The sequence below is a fragment of the Agelaius tricolor genome, unplaced genomic scaffold (genome assembly GCF_023055355.1).
Source record: "Agelaius tricolor isolate 1412-34295 unplaced genomic scaffold, bAgeTri1.0.p SCAF_13, whole genome shotgun sequence".
Taxonomy (NCBI): domain Eukaryota; kingdom Metazoa; phylum Chordata; class Aves; order Passeriformes; family Icteridae; genus Agelaius; species Agelaius tricolor.
Genome location: NW_027269273.1, coordinates 4,912,890 through 4,927,457, shown reverse-complemented (window position 1 = coordinate 4,927,457; position 14,568 = coordinate 4,912,890). Strand labels below are relative to the sequence as shown.

General features: G+C 62.7%; 1 protein-coding gene across 2 annotated transcripts; it reads left to right on the top strand.

The window, feature by feature from the left end:
• The first annotated feature begins 1,251 nt into the window (after window positions 1–1,251).
• Window positions 1,252–13,779, top strand: ADAM8 (ADAM metallopeptidase domain 8). 2 transcript variants are annotated; one of them, XM_071438525.1, is made up of 21 exons: window positions 1,252–1,462; window positions 2,410–2,516; window positions 5,791–5,867; window positions 6,087–6,165; window positions 6,253–6,329; window positions 7,117–7,303; window positions 8,102–8,167; window positions 8,257–8,325; window positions 8,895–9,064; window positions 9,155–9,236; window positions 9,752–9,900; window positions 10,726–10,903; window positions 11,556–11,645; window positions 11,761–11,956; window positions 12,107–12,206; window positions 12,273–12,459; window positions 12,548–12,625; window positions 12,711–12,795; window positions 12,885–12,999; window positions 13,078–13,291; window positions 13,469–13,779. In XM_071438525.1, exons 1-21 carry the CDS (start codon window positions 1,402–1,404, stop codon window positions 13,622–13,624), a joined length of 2,523 nt encoding a protein of 840 aa, XP_071294626.1. In that variant the 5' UTR covers window positions 1,252–1,401; the 3' UTR covers window positions 13,625–13,779. The 2 variants fall into 2 exon arrangements, with proteins under 2 accessions (XP_071294626.1, XP_071294625.1); XM_071438524.1 differs by lacking the exon at window positions 1,252–1,462 and adding an exon at window positions 1,907–2,027.
• The last annotated feature ends 789 nt before the right edge of the window (window positions 13,780–14,568 follow it).

The window sequence follows — 14,568 nt, the reverse complement described above, 5'->3', positions numbered from 1 at the left end:
CACAGGAGGGAAGAGCCAGGTTCTGTGTGCTCCATGGCCTGCAGCTGCTCCTCCAGCTTGCCAGAGGGAGAGAGAGCCCAGCAGAGCGTGGGGACCAGCAGCCAACACTGAGTCCCACTAGAAGTCATGGAGAGTTCATTGAATCAACAGTGAATTTATGACTAATCCCAAATCCGTTCACACCCACGTGCCTCTGTCCATTTCCATTTCCATTTCCTGCTTGGCCCTGGCCAGAAACACCCAGAAATACAAACGTGCCCAGCTTCTCTGCCCTGATCTCCCAGCTCCAGTGCTTCCTGTGACAGTCCAGCCACCCCAGTGCCCTGAGTGCCCCGGCAGAGCCCCAGGACATGGGGACATGTCCCACCAGGCCAGGGGGCACCTTCATGCTCCCAAGGCCATACACAGAGTCCCCAGTGCCACCTGGACCATCCCCTCCACCCCAATGTCCCGTGGGCATCCCCCACTGCCCCAGCCCCCCGTGCCCCATGGACCCTCCCCAGAGCCTCACAGCCAGCCACAGTTCCCCACAGAGTGCTCCTGGATGCCCATGGACAGTCCCCAGTGTCCCCTCTGGTGTCCTGCAAACCCTCCCTGACTCCCTGTGCACCCCAGGCACCGTCCTGATGCCCCTTGACCCCTGCCCAATGCCCCAGGGACCCTCCTCAGTGTCCCTTGAACAGTCCCCAATGTCCCTCAGCCCCTCCAGGTGCCCCTTGCACAGTGCCCAGTGCCCCACAGACCACCCCCCGATTCCCCAGTGGCCCATGGACACGCTCCAATGGCCCGTGGACCCTCTCCTGTGCTCCCTCCCCAGTGTCCCACGGCCCCTCCAGGTGTCCCTGTGCACCCTTCTCGATTCCCCATGAACCCTCGTGATTGCCCGGGGACAGTCCCCAGTGCCCCGTGGTGCCCACACCACCCTCCCTCAAATTCCCCGTGGGCCCCCCCCATTTCCCTACGGACATCCCCCGGGGCCCGCGGATGCTCCTCGATCCGCCGCTGCCTGCCCCTGGTGCCGTGGCCTCTCGCCAGCTCCCCACGGATCCTCCCGCGATGTCCCCGGAGCCCCCTCCACAGCTCCCGGTGCCTGCCCTGGTTCCCCGTGACCCCAGCTCCCGGTGCCCCATCTCCCATGTCCCCATCTCCCGGTGCCCTCTCCGGTTCCCCGTGCCCCCATCTCCCGTGCCCCCATCTCCCGTGCCCGCATCTCCCGGTGCCTGCCCCGGTTCCCGGTGCCCCCATCTCCCGGTGCCCCCATCTCCCGGTGTCCCCGCCGTTCCCTGCCGTGGGCGGCCCGTCCCGCCCGCCCCGCCCCGTCCCGTCCCGGCCGTGGGTGAGTCACGGCGGGCGGGGGCTGCCGGCGGCGCGGCGAGCGGGGGCACGGCGGGACCTCCGAGCATGGCCCCGCCGCTGCTGCTGCCGCTGCTGCCGCTGCTGCTGCTGCCGCTGCCGGCCCGCGGTGAGCCGGGGCTCCCGGGAGGGCGGGCGGGCACTTTGGGGGGCGATGGAGGCACCGGGATGCAGGCACGGGGATGCTTTCCCTCCCGGGCTGCTCCGGATGATGGAGAAGGGACGCCAGGGGCCGGGCTGGCTCCCACGGGGATGCTCCCGGTGCCTCCCGGGCCGTGCGGGCACCTGGGCAAGGCGACAGGAGGGTGACAATCGGCGGCCGGCCGGGGGTCCCCCGTCGCTCAGCCGGTGAGGTGGCCCGGACTCATCTGGCTCCGGGCACCCCCGGAGCGAGCATCCAGCCCCGTCCGACCGCGGCGTGCGGGGCTCCCGGGAAAAGCAAAGCGTTTACGGCAGGAATTCTCCGCTCCGGCATCCAGGGAAGGCTGGGAGGGGGCTGAGCCACCCAGGCACCAGCCGCTCTCCCCGGCAGCCCCCACAGCCGCCAGACGCCGAGTCACACGCGGTGCCATCACCATGGGGAGCTGGAAAACCTCTCTGGATGGCCGCACCAGGGATCTGGAAACCCAAATCCCTCTGGGTTTCCAGCCCCAAAGGGACTTGCTCGCTCTCAGGTGATGCTGAGCGCTGTGTGGGCGCCGGGGAGTTGCGTTCCCAGCCGATATTTCGGGATTTGCTCTCGGGGCTCGTCCCTGCACCTTCACGCTGGCTGCTCTCGTTGTGCCCTGGCTTCAGCCCCGAGGGAGCGGCGTGTCGGACGGGGAGGGAGGGTTTAGGGTGGATTTCAGGGAAAGGTTCTTCCCCCAGGGAACGGGCACAGCCCCGAGGCTGCCAGAGCTCCAGGAGCGCTCGGACACCGCTCCAGGGATGCCCGGGGTGGGATTGCTGGGGGGTCAGGAGCTGGCTCAGTGATCCGTGTGTGACCCTTCCAGCTGGGGATATCCCGTGCCCCGGTGGTTCCCGGGCTTCTGTCTCAAAGCCCTTGGGCTTTTCCAGGCTCCAGGGCCGGGCTGGAGGAGCTGCCCCACGTGGAGCGGTACGAGACGGTGCTGCCGCGGGAGCTGCCGGTGCCCCGGGGCAAGAGAGACCTCTCCGCGCCTCCGGTGAGTCACAGCCGCCCTCGCTGCTCCCGGGGCATCTGCCCGGGGGGATGCAACCAGCAGGGACCTTGTCCCACCACCAGGCTCAGAGCGGGACCCCTGCACCGACCTTTCGGCCAGACCCGCTCAGCCCCGCACCCAAAGAATGACGAGCCGCGTTTCCTTGCCTTGGAGATGCTGGAGCAGCTGATCAGATCAGCTTTTCTGGGCTGTTTGGGGTCTAATTAGGGCCTGCAGGCAGCGGGGTGCACTCTGCAGAGAGGGGCTGCTTTCTCCAGTGCTTTTTCTGGAGACGTGACCCAGCGGTGCCACCTCTTGCAGCCTTGCCGTGATCTTGTGACATCTGGTCTTTCCTTAAGGAGGGGTTTGCAGAGCCTCGTGGAGCTGTAAGCACTTTTCTTGCTGTGTTTGCTGAAGTTGGGGCTTTTTTTTGTCCTTTGGGACGGAGAAATAAGAATCAGAAAGTTGCAGAAATCCACATGAAAGCAAACCAGTGCTGTTTTTCTTGGGAAACCTGGCAATTTGGGGGAAGGAATGGGGTCTGAGTCAGGAGTTTGGAGTGCTTGACCTCAAAGTCACTTTCCTCATTGCCTTACAGTGAAATTCAGCCATTTTTTTGTTTTAAATTCCTTTTCTGGCCCCAAAAAGCGCCGATTTTAGCACCCGGAGGCACAGAGGGACCGGGGACACGTATCCCCCAGTGCCATACAGCACGCTCCTCTGTGATTCAAACCCTTCCTGATAAGCTAGCTTCAAAAACACTCCCCAAAGCATCTGTTTTCCCTGCTCCAGAAACCTAAACTTGTCCACGAGATAAACATTCCCTGGGCTATTTAGAGACGCCATCTGTGCCGGGCGTGCGCCGGCGCCGATCCCCCCGGCAAGGGGAGCTCACCCACCCTGAGGGATCCCTCTGGAGAAGACATCTGCCATGAGCTCAGTGCCTGGGGACTGCCACAGGGGCTGTCTGATGGGTGGCACCCGGATTTGTCTTGGTTTGGGTGGTTCTTGGACATCCCAAACCTGCCTTGTTCAGGGCAGGGACTCTCCTGCTTTCCAAGCCCTTTTTTGCTGGCTCTTGGAGAGAGGTTAGGTTTGCTCTTTGGTGGGGAAGAAGCTCTCAGCAAGGTTTGACCACCTTTGAAGAGAGGCTGTCTGCCTCTTGCTCTCCTGGTCATCTGGGTGGGGAAGGAGCTCTCAGCAAGGTTTGGCCACCACCAAGCCCCTGTGAGACAGAGGTGGGTGTGCTCCATGCTGGCTCCTCCTGTAACCAGGAGCTGGTTCAGGGGCTGGAGTGGTTGGGACACGTGGGATTAGTCCAGCAGGTGAGGGCTGAAGCAGACCAGCTACCCCCTGGCTTTGCTTAAAAAGCAAAAAGTTCTTCCCTGCATGCAGGGTGGAGCCCTGGGGTCTCCTGGTCCTTCCCACCAGCCCAGCAGGGAGAGTGGCACAGCCGGGTTCCTCATGGAGAGGGCTCTGGAAAAGTGTGCAAGGCCTGTTGGCTCTTCCCACCTCAGCTTGGGTGGGATGGGACATCCCATCCCCATCCCCATCCCATCCCCATCCCATCCCCATCCCCATCCCCATCCCCATCCCCATCCCCATCCCCATCCCCATCCCCATCCCCATCCCCAGCTCTCTGGGTCTCTTACTGGGAGCAGCTGGAAGAAATTCCCTCCTGTCCCTGTGTTGTGGCTTTGCTGAGCTGGCTCAGCACGGCCACGGGGCTCTCAGGGCTGCTCCCAAAGCCTTCCCATCTGGAGCCCTTGCACAGCCCATGCTGATGAGGCAGGAGCTGATTCAGAGCAGCTTTTGCAGAACTTCTTATTTTAAACTTGCCCTGCGGTCGTCTCCCAGAGACGCTCCCTGACCCAGCACCCCCTTCCAAGAGCTTTCCTGCCATTCCTTGAGATCTCTTCTGGCCTTGGGGTTGCCAACAATAACAAAGGATGGCTTTGTTGGCGGACAGGGGTCGGGACAGACGCTGTTCATAAGAGAGGAATTTTCCAGGGACCCACGAGGGCGCTGGCCTGGAGCTGCAAACCACGGAGAGTGGGCGCAGCTGAGTGCCAGGCAAAGCCTCTCACCTGGCCCTGCTGCTGGCACTGAGTCAGCAGGGCTCTCCACTCAGCCTGGCTCCTTCCCGGTGCAGATCATCCCCTCGGGAATGCTGAGCCATGGCATGACAGCCAGCGCTGTCACCCTCCCCGGGGAGAGGCAACACACCTCATCCCTGAGGAATGCTGGCCCCATGGGAGAGGTTTGCTTTGCCTTTGGCTGGGCTCTCTCCACACCTGGATTGGCAAGGGCTGAGGATGTGCCCTTGGGAGAGGTGGGTGTGCCCTCAGGAGAGGTGGATGTGCTCTCAGGAGAGGTGGATGTGCCCTTGGGAGAGGTGGATGTGCCCTTGGGAAAGGTGGATGTGCCCTCAGGAGAGGTGGATGTGCCCTTGGGAGAGGTGGATGTGCCCTTGGGAGAGGTGGGTGTGCCCTTGGGAAAGGTGGATGTGCCCTCAGGAGAGGTGGATGTGCCCTTGGGAAAGGTGGATGTGCCACCAGGAGAGGTCTCAGATCCCTCGTGGCAAGGGCACAGCCTGGCACAGGACCGTGACCCTTTCCCAGTGATTCCAGTGGGATGGGGCCTCTGCAGGTGGAGATCTCAGGACAGCCCAGAGGGAAACACTTTTCCTGTAGGAACATCTCCATGCTGAGGGTTCAGGGCTCAGCTGGCTGAGCCACAGCCACCCTGGCTCCCTCCCACTGGGACTGGGGACACAGTGCTGCTAAAATGTGCTCTGAGAGGCCGAGGGGAGCTGAGGGAAGCCATTCCTTAACGTGATGTGGCGTGTCAGATGAGGCTGGCAGGAGGAAGTCTCTGCTGATAAGAGCCATGGGGATCTCTGTGGTTCAGCTGGTGAGTAAGTGCTGAACTCAGACCCCAAAAAAGGAGCTCTGTGACTGATGAGTAGGAAACCTCAGTCCCTGGCAGGGCCATCTGCAGCCGTGTGTCAGACACGGGAAACCAGACTGCTGACTCCGTCTCCTTGTGGGTGACCTGTTCTTCATCTCAGGATGTGCTGGGGATTTGCCTTATTGCCCACAGGCTCTCTTCCTTCTCTTCTGATTTCCTGTGTCTTTGCTGCCTGCCTCCAGGCTGAGAGGCCAGGCTCCCTCAGCAGGGCACACACAGCCCCTGTCCCCTTCCTGGGCAGAGCAGGGCCCCTCTGGCGCAGCTCTGGCTCCTGCTGAGTCTCTGATGGCACCTCTCCTTCATGCAGAGCACCTACCCAAGCCACGTCCTCTATGGCATCCGTGCAGAAGGCAGGGAGCACCTCCTGTGGCTGGAGAGGAACAGGTGAGTGCAGGTGGGCACGGTGGGGTGGCCTCAGGGGGGTTTGCAGCCCACCCCTGCCCTGAGCATCCCTTCTCCCAGGCCTGGTGTCACTGCACTGCTGACCTGACCCTCAGCCCAGAGCCCTTTATCCCCTGCTTGCCAAGCCCACCGGGGGTGTCACAGCCCCCACGTGCTCCCCCCAAAGCGGGGTCACTGCTGACGCCCCCTCCCCACCCGCAGGGCCCTGCTGGGGCAGCACTACACCGAGACTCACTACTCAGCCAATGGCTCCGAGATCACGGAGCAGCCGGACACGCAGGTACAGCTGGCTGGGGGAGCAGCTCCCCCATCCCCGGGGGGCCCCACCGTGCCAGGGCAGCCCCACAGCTGTGCCCTGTCTCTGCAGGATCACTGCTTCTACCAGGGCCACGTGCGGGGACAGCCCGACTCGGCAGCGAGCATCAGCACCTGCGGCGGGCTCAGGTGAGCTGGAGCCCTGCTCCTGGCTGGGGACAGCTGCCAGCCTCGGCACATGGCACGGTGACACGGTGGGACAGAGCCCCGGTGAGCAGAGTGACAGACCTCTGGTGAGCTGGTGTGGCAGAGCCCAGTGACCAGAGTGACAGAGCCCAGGTGACCCAGAGTGACAGAGCCCAGTGACCAGAGTGACAGAGCCCAGGTGACCCAGAGTGACAGAGCCCCGGTGACCCGGTGACAAAGAACCACTGAGCTGGTGACAGAGCCGCGGCCGTGCTGATGCAGCCTGAGCTCAGCTTTCCCTGCGGAAGGGACAATGACATCCCTGTTCCTGCTGGAGGTGCTGCCCTCGGCAGGAAAGGCTGCCGGCGCTTTGGGGCTGACTCACGGCCCTGGGGTGAGAGTGGAGCCCTGACACCACCGGAGCTCCGGGCGGCAGCGCCCTGGCTGGGTCCATCCCTAAAGGATCAGCTGCTGAAGCCCAGGACATTCCTGCTGCCCGGAGTCCTGGGTACTCCCCGTGCTGCGCTGCTCGTCCCCTCCCAGCCCAGCAGCCACTTTGGCAGCTGCACTTATGTAGAGTCCCAGAATGGTTTGGGATGGAAGGCCCTCAAAGCTCATTAAGTCGCACCCCATGCCGTGGGCAGGGACACCTTCCACTAGACCCGAACAATCCCAGGGATGGGGCACCTACCGCAGGCACTTCTGCAGGTCTGTCCGTGTCCTGCCTGTGCCCCAAGGCTGACGCCTGCCCTCTCTCTGTCTGTCTGTCTGTCTGTGTGTCTGTCCCCAGCGGGTTTTTCCGGGTGAATGAGACCACGTTCCTGCTGGAGCCGCTGGAGGGGGCCGTGGCCGGCCGGCACGCCGTGTACCGAGCCGCTCACCTGCGGGGCAAACGCGGCACCTGCCGGGAGCCCGGGGCCAGCCTGCAGTACGACCGCGAGCCCAAAATCCCCGCGGCCATGAAGCTCTACCGCTGGGTAGGGATGGGATGGCACCGCTGCTCCTTCCTGAGCCGGTCCTGGGAAGGAGGAGGGGGTTCCGTGCATCTCGGCCATGCCCCTGTCCCACCAGGGTGCTCAGTGCCCCAAGGCAGGGTTTGTGGTGGGTCCTGTGCCGTGAGCAGGAGCATCCTCCCACCCCGGGGGCTCTGTGATGCTGCAGAGCCTGGTGGGGCATCCCACAGCATTTGCAGGCAAGCCCGACGAGGGGAGAGAGAGTGATGCATCCGACTCCATCTTATCAGAAGGCTAATTAATTATTTTATTATACTAAATCATTCTATACCTCTAAAAACTGAACCTGCCAAGCACTCCACTCTGCACACAATGCACAGAATCTCATGACTGTCACCCCACAGTCCCAACACACACACACGCCTGACAGGCCAAGGAAACAAAACCCCATCACTTTGGGTAAACCATCTCCATATTGCATTCTACTTCTGCACAAACACAGCCACAGCAAATGATAAGAATTGTTTTTCCTTTCTCTGAGGTTCAGAGAACGTGGATCCCAGAAATATTCTTGGGAAGAATTGTGCCTTGCTTTTCTCTGTGAAGAGAAATGTGGAGCTACAGCATCCCAGCAGCAGGCTTGGGTTTCCCAGCATGCCAGCTGGAAGAAGTCTGAAACCCAGCAAAACAACATCCCAGAGCTGAGCTAGGAGACCTGCTGACCTTGGGAGGTCCTCCAGGATCCGGCACACCCCATGGGATGTGGTCAGCTGGTGCTTTGGCAAGCTGCAAGCTGAGCCCCCCTTTCCTCTTCCCTTTCAGAAATCAGGTCCGGTACAAAAAGGTCCCCGGTACGTGGAGCTGGTGCTGGTGGCAGACAACCAGGAGGTAAAGTGGGGAGAATGGTGCTGGGGGTTTGCTGGCACAGCCTGCAGTGGGGAGCTCACCCTGGGAACATCTCTGTGTCCTTCCCACAGTTCAGGAAGCACAAGGACCTGCGCACGGTGCAGAACCGCATGAAGGAAATCGTGAACCACGTGGACAAGGTGAGCCCAGGGCTCTGGATCCCCCCTCCCAGCTCCAGTGTGGGCACAGAGGAGGTGGCACAGAGCCTGGCACGGGTGGGGTGGTGGAGCTGGAGCCACCCTCAGGCCCACAGGGTGACCACATCCCTCGGCCAACCACATGTGTAGCATGGACATGAGTGCTCAGCTCTGCCCACAAGGGAAATTTTGTTCTGTAACCTCTGGGAGTCCATCCCGTCGCCACTCTCAGGCTGGAGTGGCTGCTTACAAAGGGAGGGAGGCATTGGGCCATGCAGGGTTTCCTGGTGGCTTTGCTCCAGCCCCAGTTGTTGGTTAGCAGTGTGGGAGCCACATTCCAGCCTTCACCAGCCAAGAGAGAGCCCAGAGGTTTGGGGGGCAATCCTGTGTCCGTGGTCACCCCAGCTTGTGTCATTTATTGAGGTGACAGAGCTGACACTGCCCAGTTAGGAGTGTCCTGGGCTGGGCTGCAGCTCCCTGGGGCAGGTGGGACCTCCCTGCTGCTGCTGCTGCTGCTGCTGCTGCTGCTGCAGCCCAAATCCAGGCTCGCTCTGGGCTGTGTCCCACCCCAGCTGTACCAGCCCCTTCGCCTGCGGGTGGCCCTGATTGGCCTGGAGGTGTGGAACCACAGGGACAAAATCACAGTCAGCCCCAACCCCGAGGTGACACTGGACAACTTCCTGCACTGGCGGGAGTCGGAGCTGCTGAGGAAGAAGCCCCACGACAACGCCCAGCTGATCACGTAAGGACACGGGGCAGCCGCCACCCTGCCACCCTGCCAGCCCTGCCACCGCCCAGGGCACGTGGCCATGGTGGCATCTCCATCCCACAGGGGTGTTGATTTCCATGGCAACACCGTGGGGCTGGCCAAGAAGCTGGTGATGTGCACCAGGGACTCGGGCGGCGTCAACCAGGTGGGTGCTGTGCCCTGCCCTCCCTGCACTGTGTCCTTCAGGGCCACCCCCTCCTCCACTGGTCCCCAGCTGTCCCCCTCTGCAGCCTCACAGCTGGGTTTGGTCCCTGGCCTCTCTGTCCCCTAAGTGACTGACCCCCAGAGCGGTGCTGGGGCTGTGGACACCCAGCTGGGTACCTGTGCTACCTTTGGTGCACCTGGGAAGCCTCCCAGAGAAGCTCCACGGACACAGGAGCTGGGATTTTAGGAGGCTATCAGGTGGCTGGGACTGGCTGTGCTCCTCATCCCTCCCAAGGAGGCTGTGGGACCTGTGCCCTCCCAGACCCACCACAAAGCATCATTTTTGGAGCAGCCACTTTGTCTAAACTCACTGACAGCCCTGAGAGACCAACCTGGGCGTCTCGAGGGGCCACAGGACCGCGTCCAGCTTGTCCCTTCCCTGAGCATGGCAGTGTGAGGAGACACAAGGAGAAACCTGAAGGGCTTTTAACCCAGGCTGAGCCCCTTGTCCCACAGGACCACAGCACGAACCCCATCGGAGCTGCCTCCACCATGGCTCACGAGATGGGGCACAACCTGGGCATGTCCCACGACGAGGACGTCGCCGGCTGCCGCTGCCCTGTCCCCAAAGCTGACGGGGGCTGCGTCATGGCAGGGAGCGTGGGGTGAGTGAAGGAGGCGGGGGACAGCCCTGGGCAGCAAAAGCACCCAGTGACAGGGTGCCCTGAGGGGGTGGAACCGGTGAGATGGTCGGGGCTGGGTGGACATTCCACCCCACCCCACCTCACTGCATATCATTGTCACTGCTTTTTAATGAAGGAATGGGAATTTTTGGGGGGGCTAAGAATGATTTATTGCTCAGATAAACATCAGTCTCAGAGGCTGTGAGATTTTAGAGGAGCCAGCAGTCTGCCATAGCTCAAAGTAGTCACAAGTTCTTTGTTACAAGGCAATATAGAGCTTTCTAAACCAATGGATAGGTGCCACAAGGTTCATTTTGCTTTTCTAACCTATCACCTTTGCTTCACTGTGGATACTTTTGCCCAATGGGCTTCTGCCACACTTCTACACATCTGCTTCTATTATAACTTCTAAACTCTCAGCTCACCCCATACAACCACACCTCTACATTATAAACCCTTCACCATCTTATCAATATAGTTTTCTACATTATAAACCCTTCACCATCTTAACAATGCAGTCTTCTACATTATAAACCCTTCACCATCTTATCAATGCAGTTTCTCACTTAAGGCAAATTATTACTTACAACTGTAGAAACACAAGTTTATAGTTTTTCTGCTTAATATCTGTGTATTGTATTTTTACATCAATCCAAGCTTCTCCCAAGGCTGCAGATCAAACCCTCCAGTGTCTGTGGATTCCTATGTTTCCGATTCCCACGCTGCAGATGCCTCTGAGCGGGTGGGTGTCCCTCCCGGTTCCCCCGGGGCTCTCTGCTGATGGTGTCCGGTTCTGTGCCCCTGCAGGCTGGTGTACCCCAAGCTCTTCAGCCGCTGCAGCGAGCAGGACATGTGGCAGTTCCTGGGGGACCCCCGCACCAGCTGCCTGCTGAACGCCCCGCGGGCCGACGAGCTCTACGGGGGCCCGGTGTGCGGGAACCAGTTCGTGGAGCGGGGAGAGCAGTGCGACTGCGGCACGCCCCAGGTGGGGACGCTGTCCCGAGGGGGCCAGCAGGGGCCTGGGAGCTGCCCAGCTCCTGATGCTCCTGACAAAAAATAACGGGCAGAGGATGTTCGTGTGTGCCCCTCCATCGTGTAGCTGGCTGTGATTTTAGCCTAGGAAAGATGGACATCCCCCCGTGTCCTCCAAAGGTGTCCCCCTCCAGGAGGGGATATCGGGACATGCTTTCAAGAGTGGTGCTCAGCTCTTCCTCATCTCTACCAGCACGCCAACAGGGGGTGGAATTAAGACACACAGACAGACAGACAGGCACTGCCTCTGGGATGAATCCCTGGTCACAGCCCTGTGCTGGCACCTGAGGAATGTTGCCCTCATCCAGGGAGCACAGAAATCCTCACTTTTTCTCCTTCCTGGAGACGTGCAAAGGGAACCAGCTCAAGGTCCATCTTTTGAAAAAGTTCTTTCTGGTCCTTTGGTTTGGTGTTGGTAATGGGGATAAAGAGGCAGCAGGAATGTGCCCGCCTGGGATGTTGTTGTGGTTTTGGCCCGTGGTTCAGCCCGTGGCAGCTACACTGCTACGGCCACCTGGCGACATGGCAGCCTGGTCCCCTTGGAAAGGAAGGAAAGGGTCCTTCAGGGGCTTGCAGGAGGGTTTAATTCCATCCCTGTCTCGCAGGAGTGCTCGGACCGCTGCTGCAATGCCACCACGTGTCAGCTGAGAGAGGGAGCCGAGTGTGCCCGAGGGGAATGCTGCCAGGACTGCAAGGTACTGCCGCCCGAGGGGAGCAGCTCGGCAGGCTCCTAAGCAGGGCAAGAGCCGGTCCGAGCCCTGGAGGAGTGAGAGCACCCAGGCAGTGCTGACACCCCTGCTCTCCGTGCAGGTGAAGGCTGCAGGAACGCTCTGCCGGGCCAGCAAGAACGACTGCGACCTCGCCGAGCACTGCAGCGGCCTGAGCGCCGAGTGCCCCGAGGATGTGTTCCAGGAGAACGGCATCTCCTGCCAGCACGGCAGCGGCTACTGCTACAACGGGGCCTGCCCTTCGCACGGCGAGCAGTGCCGGGCGCTCTGGGGCGCAGGTAGGGCCCCTTCCCTGCCCATCCTCCTGCCCCACCAGCTGCGGGATGCGCCTGCAGCCCCCCGGGCCAGCGCCTCGCCCGGCTGCCGTCCCCTCCTACACTGCCGATCCCAAAGCGGGCTCCGTGTGACCCTTCCCGTGTGTCCCGCAGAGGCGCAGGTGGCTCCCGACGTCTGCTTCAAGCACAACAGCGAGCAGCACGTTCACCTGCACTGCCTGACCGAGTACGGCAAGCAGCCCTGCAGCCCCAAGTAAGGACGGGGGCGCGGGGGGAGCCCCAGCCCGGCCGGGCCGGCGCTCACGGCTGTGTCCCGCAGGGATGTCAAGTGCGGCACGCTGCTGTGCCTGAGCGACAACACCCAGCCCATCCTGGGCACCGGCTACTACTCCTTCGGCTACTACTTCGGCCGCTTCAAGTGCAAGGCGGTGATCGCGGGCAGCGACGCCGGCGAGGCGGCCGAGCTGCGGCTGGTGCCCACCGGCGCCAAGTGCGGCGAGGAGATGGTGAGAGCCGTGCCGGGGCCGTGCCGGGCCGGGGCAGGGTGAGCACCGGCCCCGGGACAGCCTCAGAGCCTCCCCTTACTGCCCCCAGGTCTGCTACGCCGGGCGCTGCCAGAACCTGCTGGTCTACGGCGACAAGAACTGCTCGGCCAAGTGCAACAACCACGGGGTAGGCGCCGGGATGGCCGCTCCCGGAGCGGCTGCGGGCCCCGCGGCACGGCCACCGCCCTGACCCGCTCCGTCCCCTCCTCCAGGTGTGCAACCACCGGCGCGAATGTCACTGCGACCCGGGCTGGGCAGCGCCCTACTGCGAGCAGGAGATTTCGGGGATCGCCGCAGGTAGGGTGCCGAGGAGGGGGCCTGGGGACGGGGCTGGCACCGCTGCCAGGTGCTGCTCCGTCCCCGAGCGCCCGGTTTGGTCCCCGCAGGGAGCGGCAGCGCGATGCTGGCGGCCGGGCTGGCCGTGCTGGCCCTGGCCGGGGTCGGGCTGGCCGGCGGCGCGGTGCTCCTGAGAGCCAGGGCGGCGCGGCGCTCGCACAAAGGGTAATTCCCATCCCGGCTGCGCGGGGCTGAGCTCCGGATGTGCCCCGAGCAGCCCCACACGGTGCCCGTGTCCCACAGGAGCTCCAGCGGGACTCCCTCCGGCCTCGCCAACCCGCTGTTCCAGGAGGGCGGCCGGGCGCGGCCGGGTCGCCGCCAGCTGTCCCGCGGGGACATCGGCCAGCCCAGCCTGCTCAGCAGCACGGCGGCCCCGCGGGCGGCCCGGCCTCACAGCCCCGTGCTGGCCCCGCGGCCACCGGGGCCGCCTCGGTGCCCTCCGGCATGGCCCCCGCAGGTAACCTCCCCTCCCCTCCCCTCCCCTCCCCTCCCCTGCCCTGCCCTCCCCATGGCCCCAGCCCCTCTGTGCGGGGGTGGCCCAGCCTGGTGGCTTGGGGGGCCCTTCCTCCGGCCCTGCCCCTCCGGGTCCCTGCTGGGTGCCCGGGTTAGGCAGTCGGGTCTCTCCTCCCGCCAGGCGAAGCCGAAGCCGCCGAGCAAACCTCTGCCAGCGCTGAAGAGCAAAGCGCCGAGCCAGGGCGAGGGGCCGCCGGCAGCGAGCCTCCCACCGAGCCCCTTTCAGCGGTGTCCCCCGCCCAAGGTGGCCCTGAAGCCGCCCGCAGGCAGGAGGTGACCAAGGATGCTGCGAGGAGCGGCATCGCCGGGCGGGTGGCACCACTGGTGGGTGGCACCGCTGGCGGGTGGCACCGCTGGGGAGCCATGGTCTCGCTGCCACCCTTACTTGAATTGCCGGCTGGAGCCTCGGGCCCTGCCCGGGGCGGGCACCAGTGTTTACAGATCCTCGAGTTGTGCCTTAATGGACTCGGCAGCCTCAGGGTTGTCCCAGGGGGAGCCGCCAGCCGGGGCTTCCCAAGGAAAGCAGGAGCGGGGACAATGCCAGCTCCGGTTTGGGGGACCAACCCACGTTGGCCCAGGCTCTCCTGAGCCCTGGGAGCTGCTGCCTTCTCTCCCGACGTCCTGAATGTGTCCTGTGCTCCTGCCCTTCCCTGCCGGGGCTGTGGGGAGCAGCTCCTGGCACCACCGGGCAGGAAGAGCACAGCTCCGTGGGGACCTGCCCTGGCTGGGGACATCACACAGGCAGATGTCACCCTGCAGGGGCTGTGGCACGTCCAAGCTGGGCTTGGCCTCCCCACGGGGTTTTTCTCTCTGGAGTTACTCCTTGAGTGCTCAAAAGGGAATTCCCTGGGAGCCGTTTTACCGCAGCCATTTATTTATGACCCTCATGTGACCATTTTGAGCCACTTGCTGTAAAACCAGTCCTCCCATTTTTGATATAATTTAGGTTCAAGGCTTTTATACCAATAAAGACTGAAGGAAGAGGTGTCATGGGGTGTGTCTGGGCAGGAGGGCACAGCGGGGTGGCAGCAGGCAGGGAGCTGTGCAGGGATCATGGAAGGGGAAAAGGGTGGAGCTGAACTTCCCAATCCAGTACCAGAGCCACAGGGGCCAAACTGCAGCACATTTTGGCAGGCACGCAGAGCCAGGCTGCCCCAGGATGCTGCAGGGAGTCCCCTCATGCTCAGCACCATCCTGGCTGTGGCTGGCCTTGAGCACAGG

What these genes read in the sequence shown, in the direction of transcription:
- ADAM8 (XM_071438524.1), top strand. Translation starts at nt 1,955, where the DNA reads ATGGCCGCACCAGGGATCTGGAAACCCAAATCCCTCTGGGTTTCCAGC. An exon ending in TGGTGGCAGACAACCAGGAG is followed by an intron (nt 8,168 to 8,256) that starts GTAAAGTGGGGA and finishes TCCTTCCCACAG; the next exon opens with TTCAGGAAGCACAAGGACCT. An exon ending in GACAACGCCCAGCTGATCAC is followed by an intron (nt 9,065 to 9,154) that starts GTAAGGACACGG and finishes TCCATCCCACAG; the next exon opens with GGGTGTTGATTTCCATGGCA.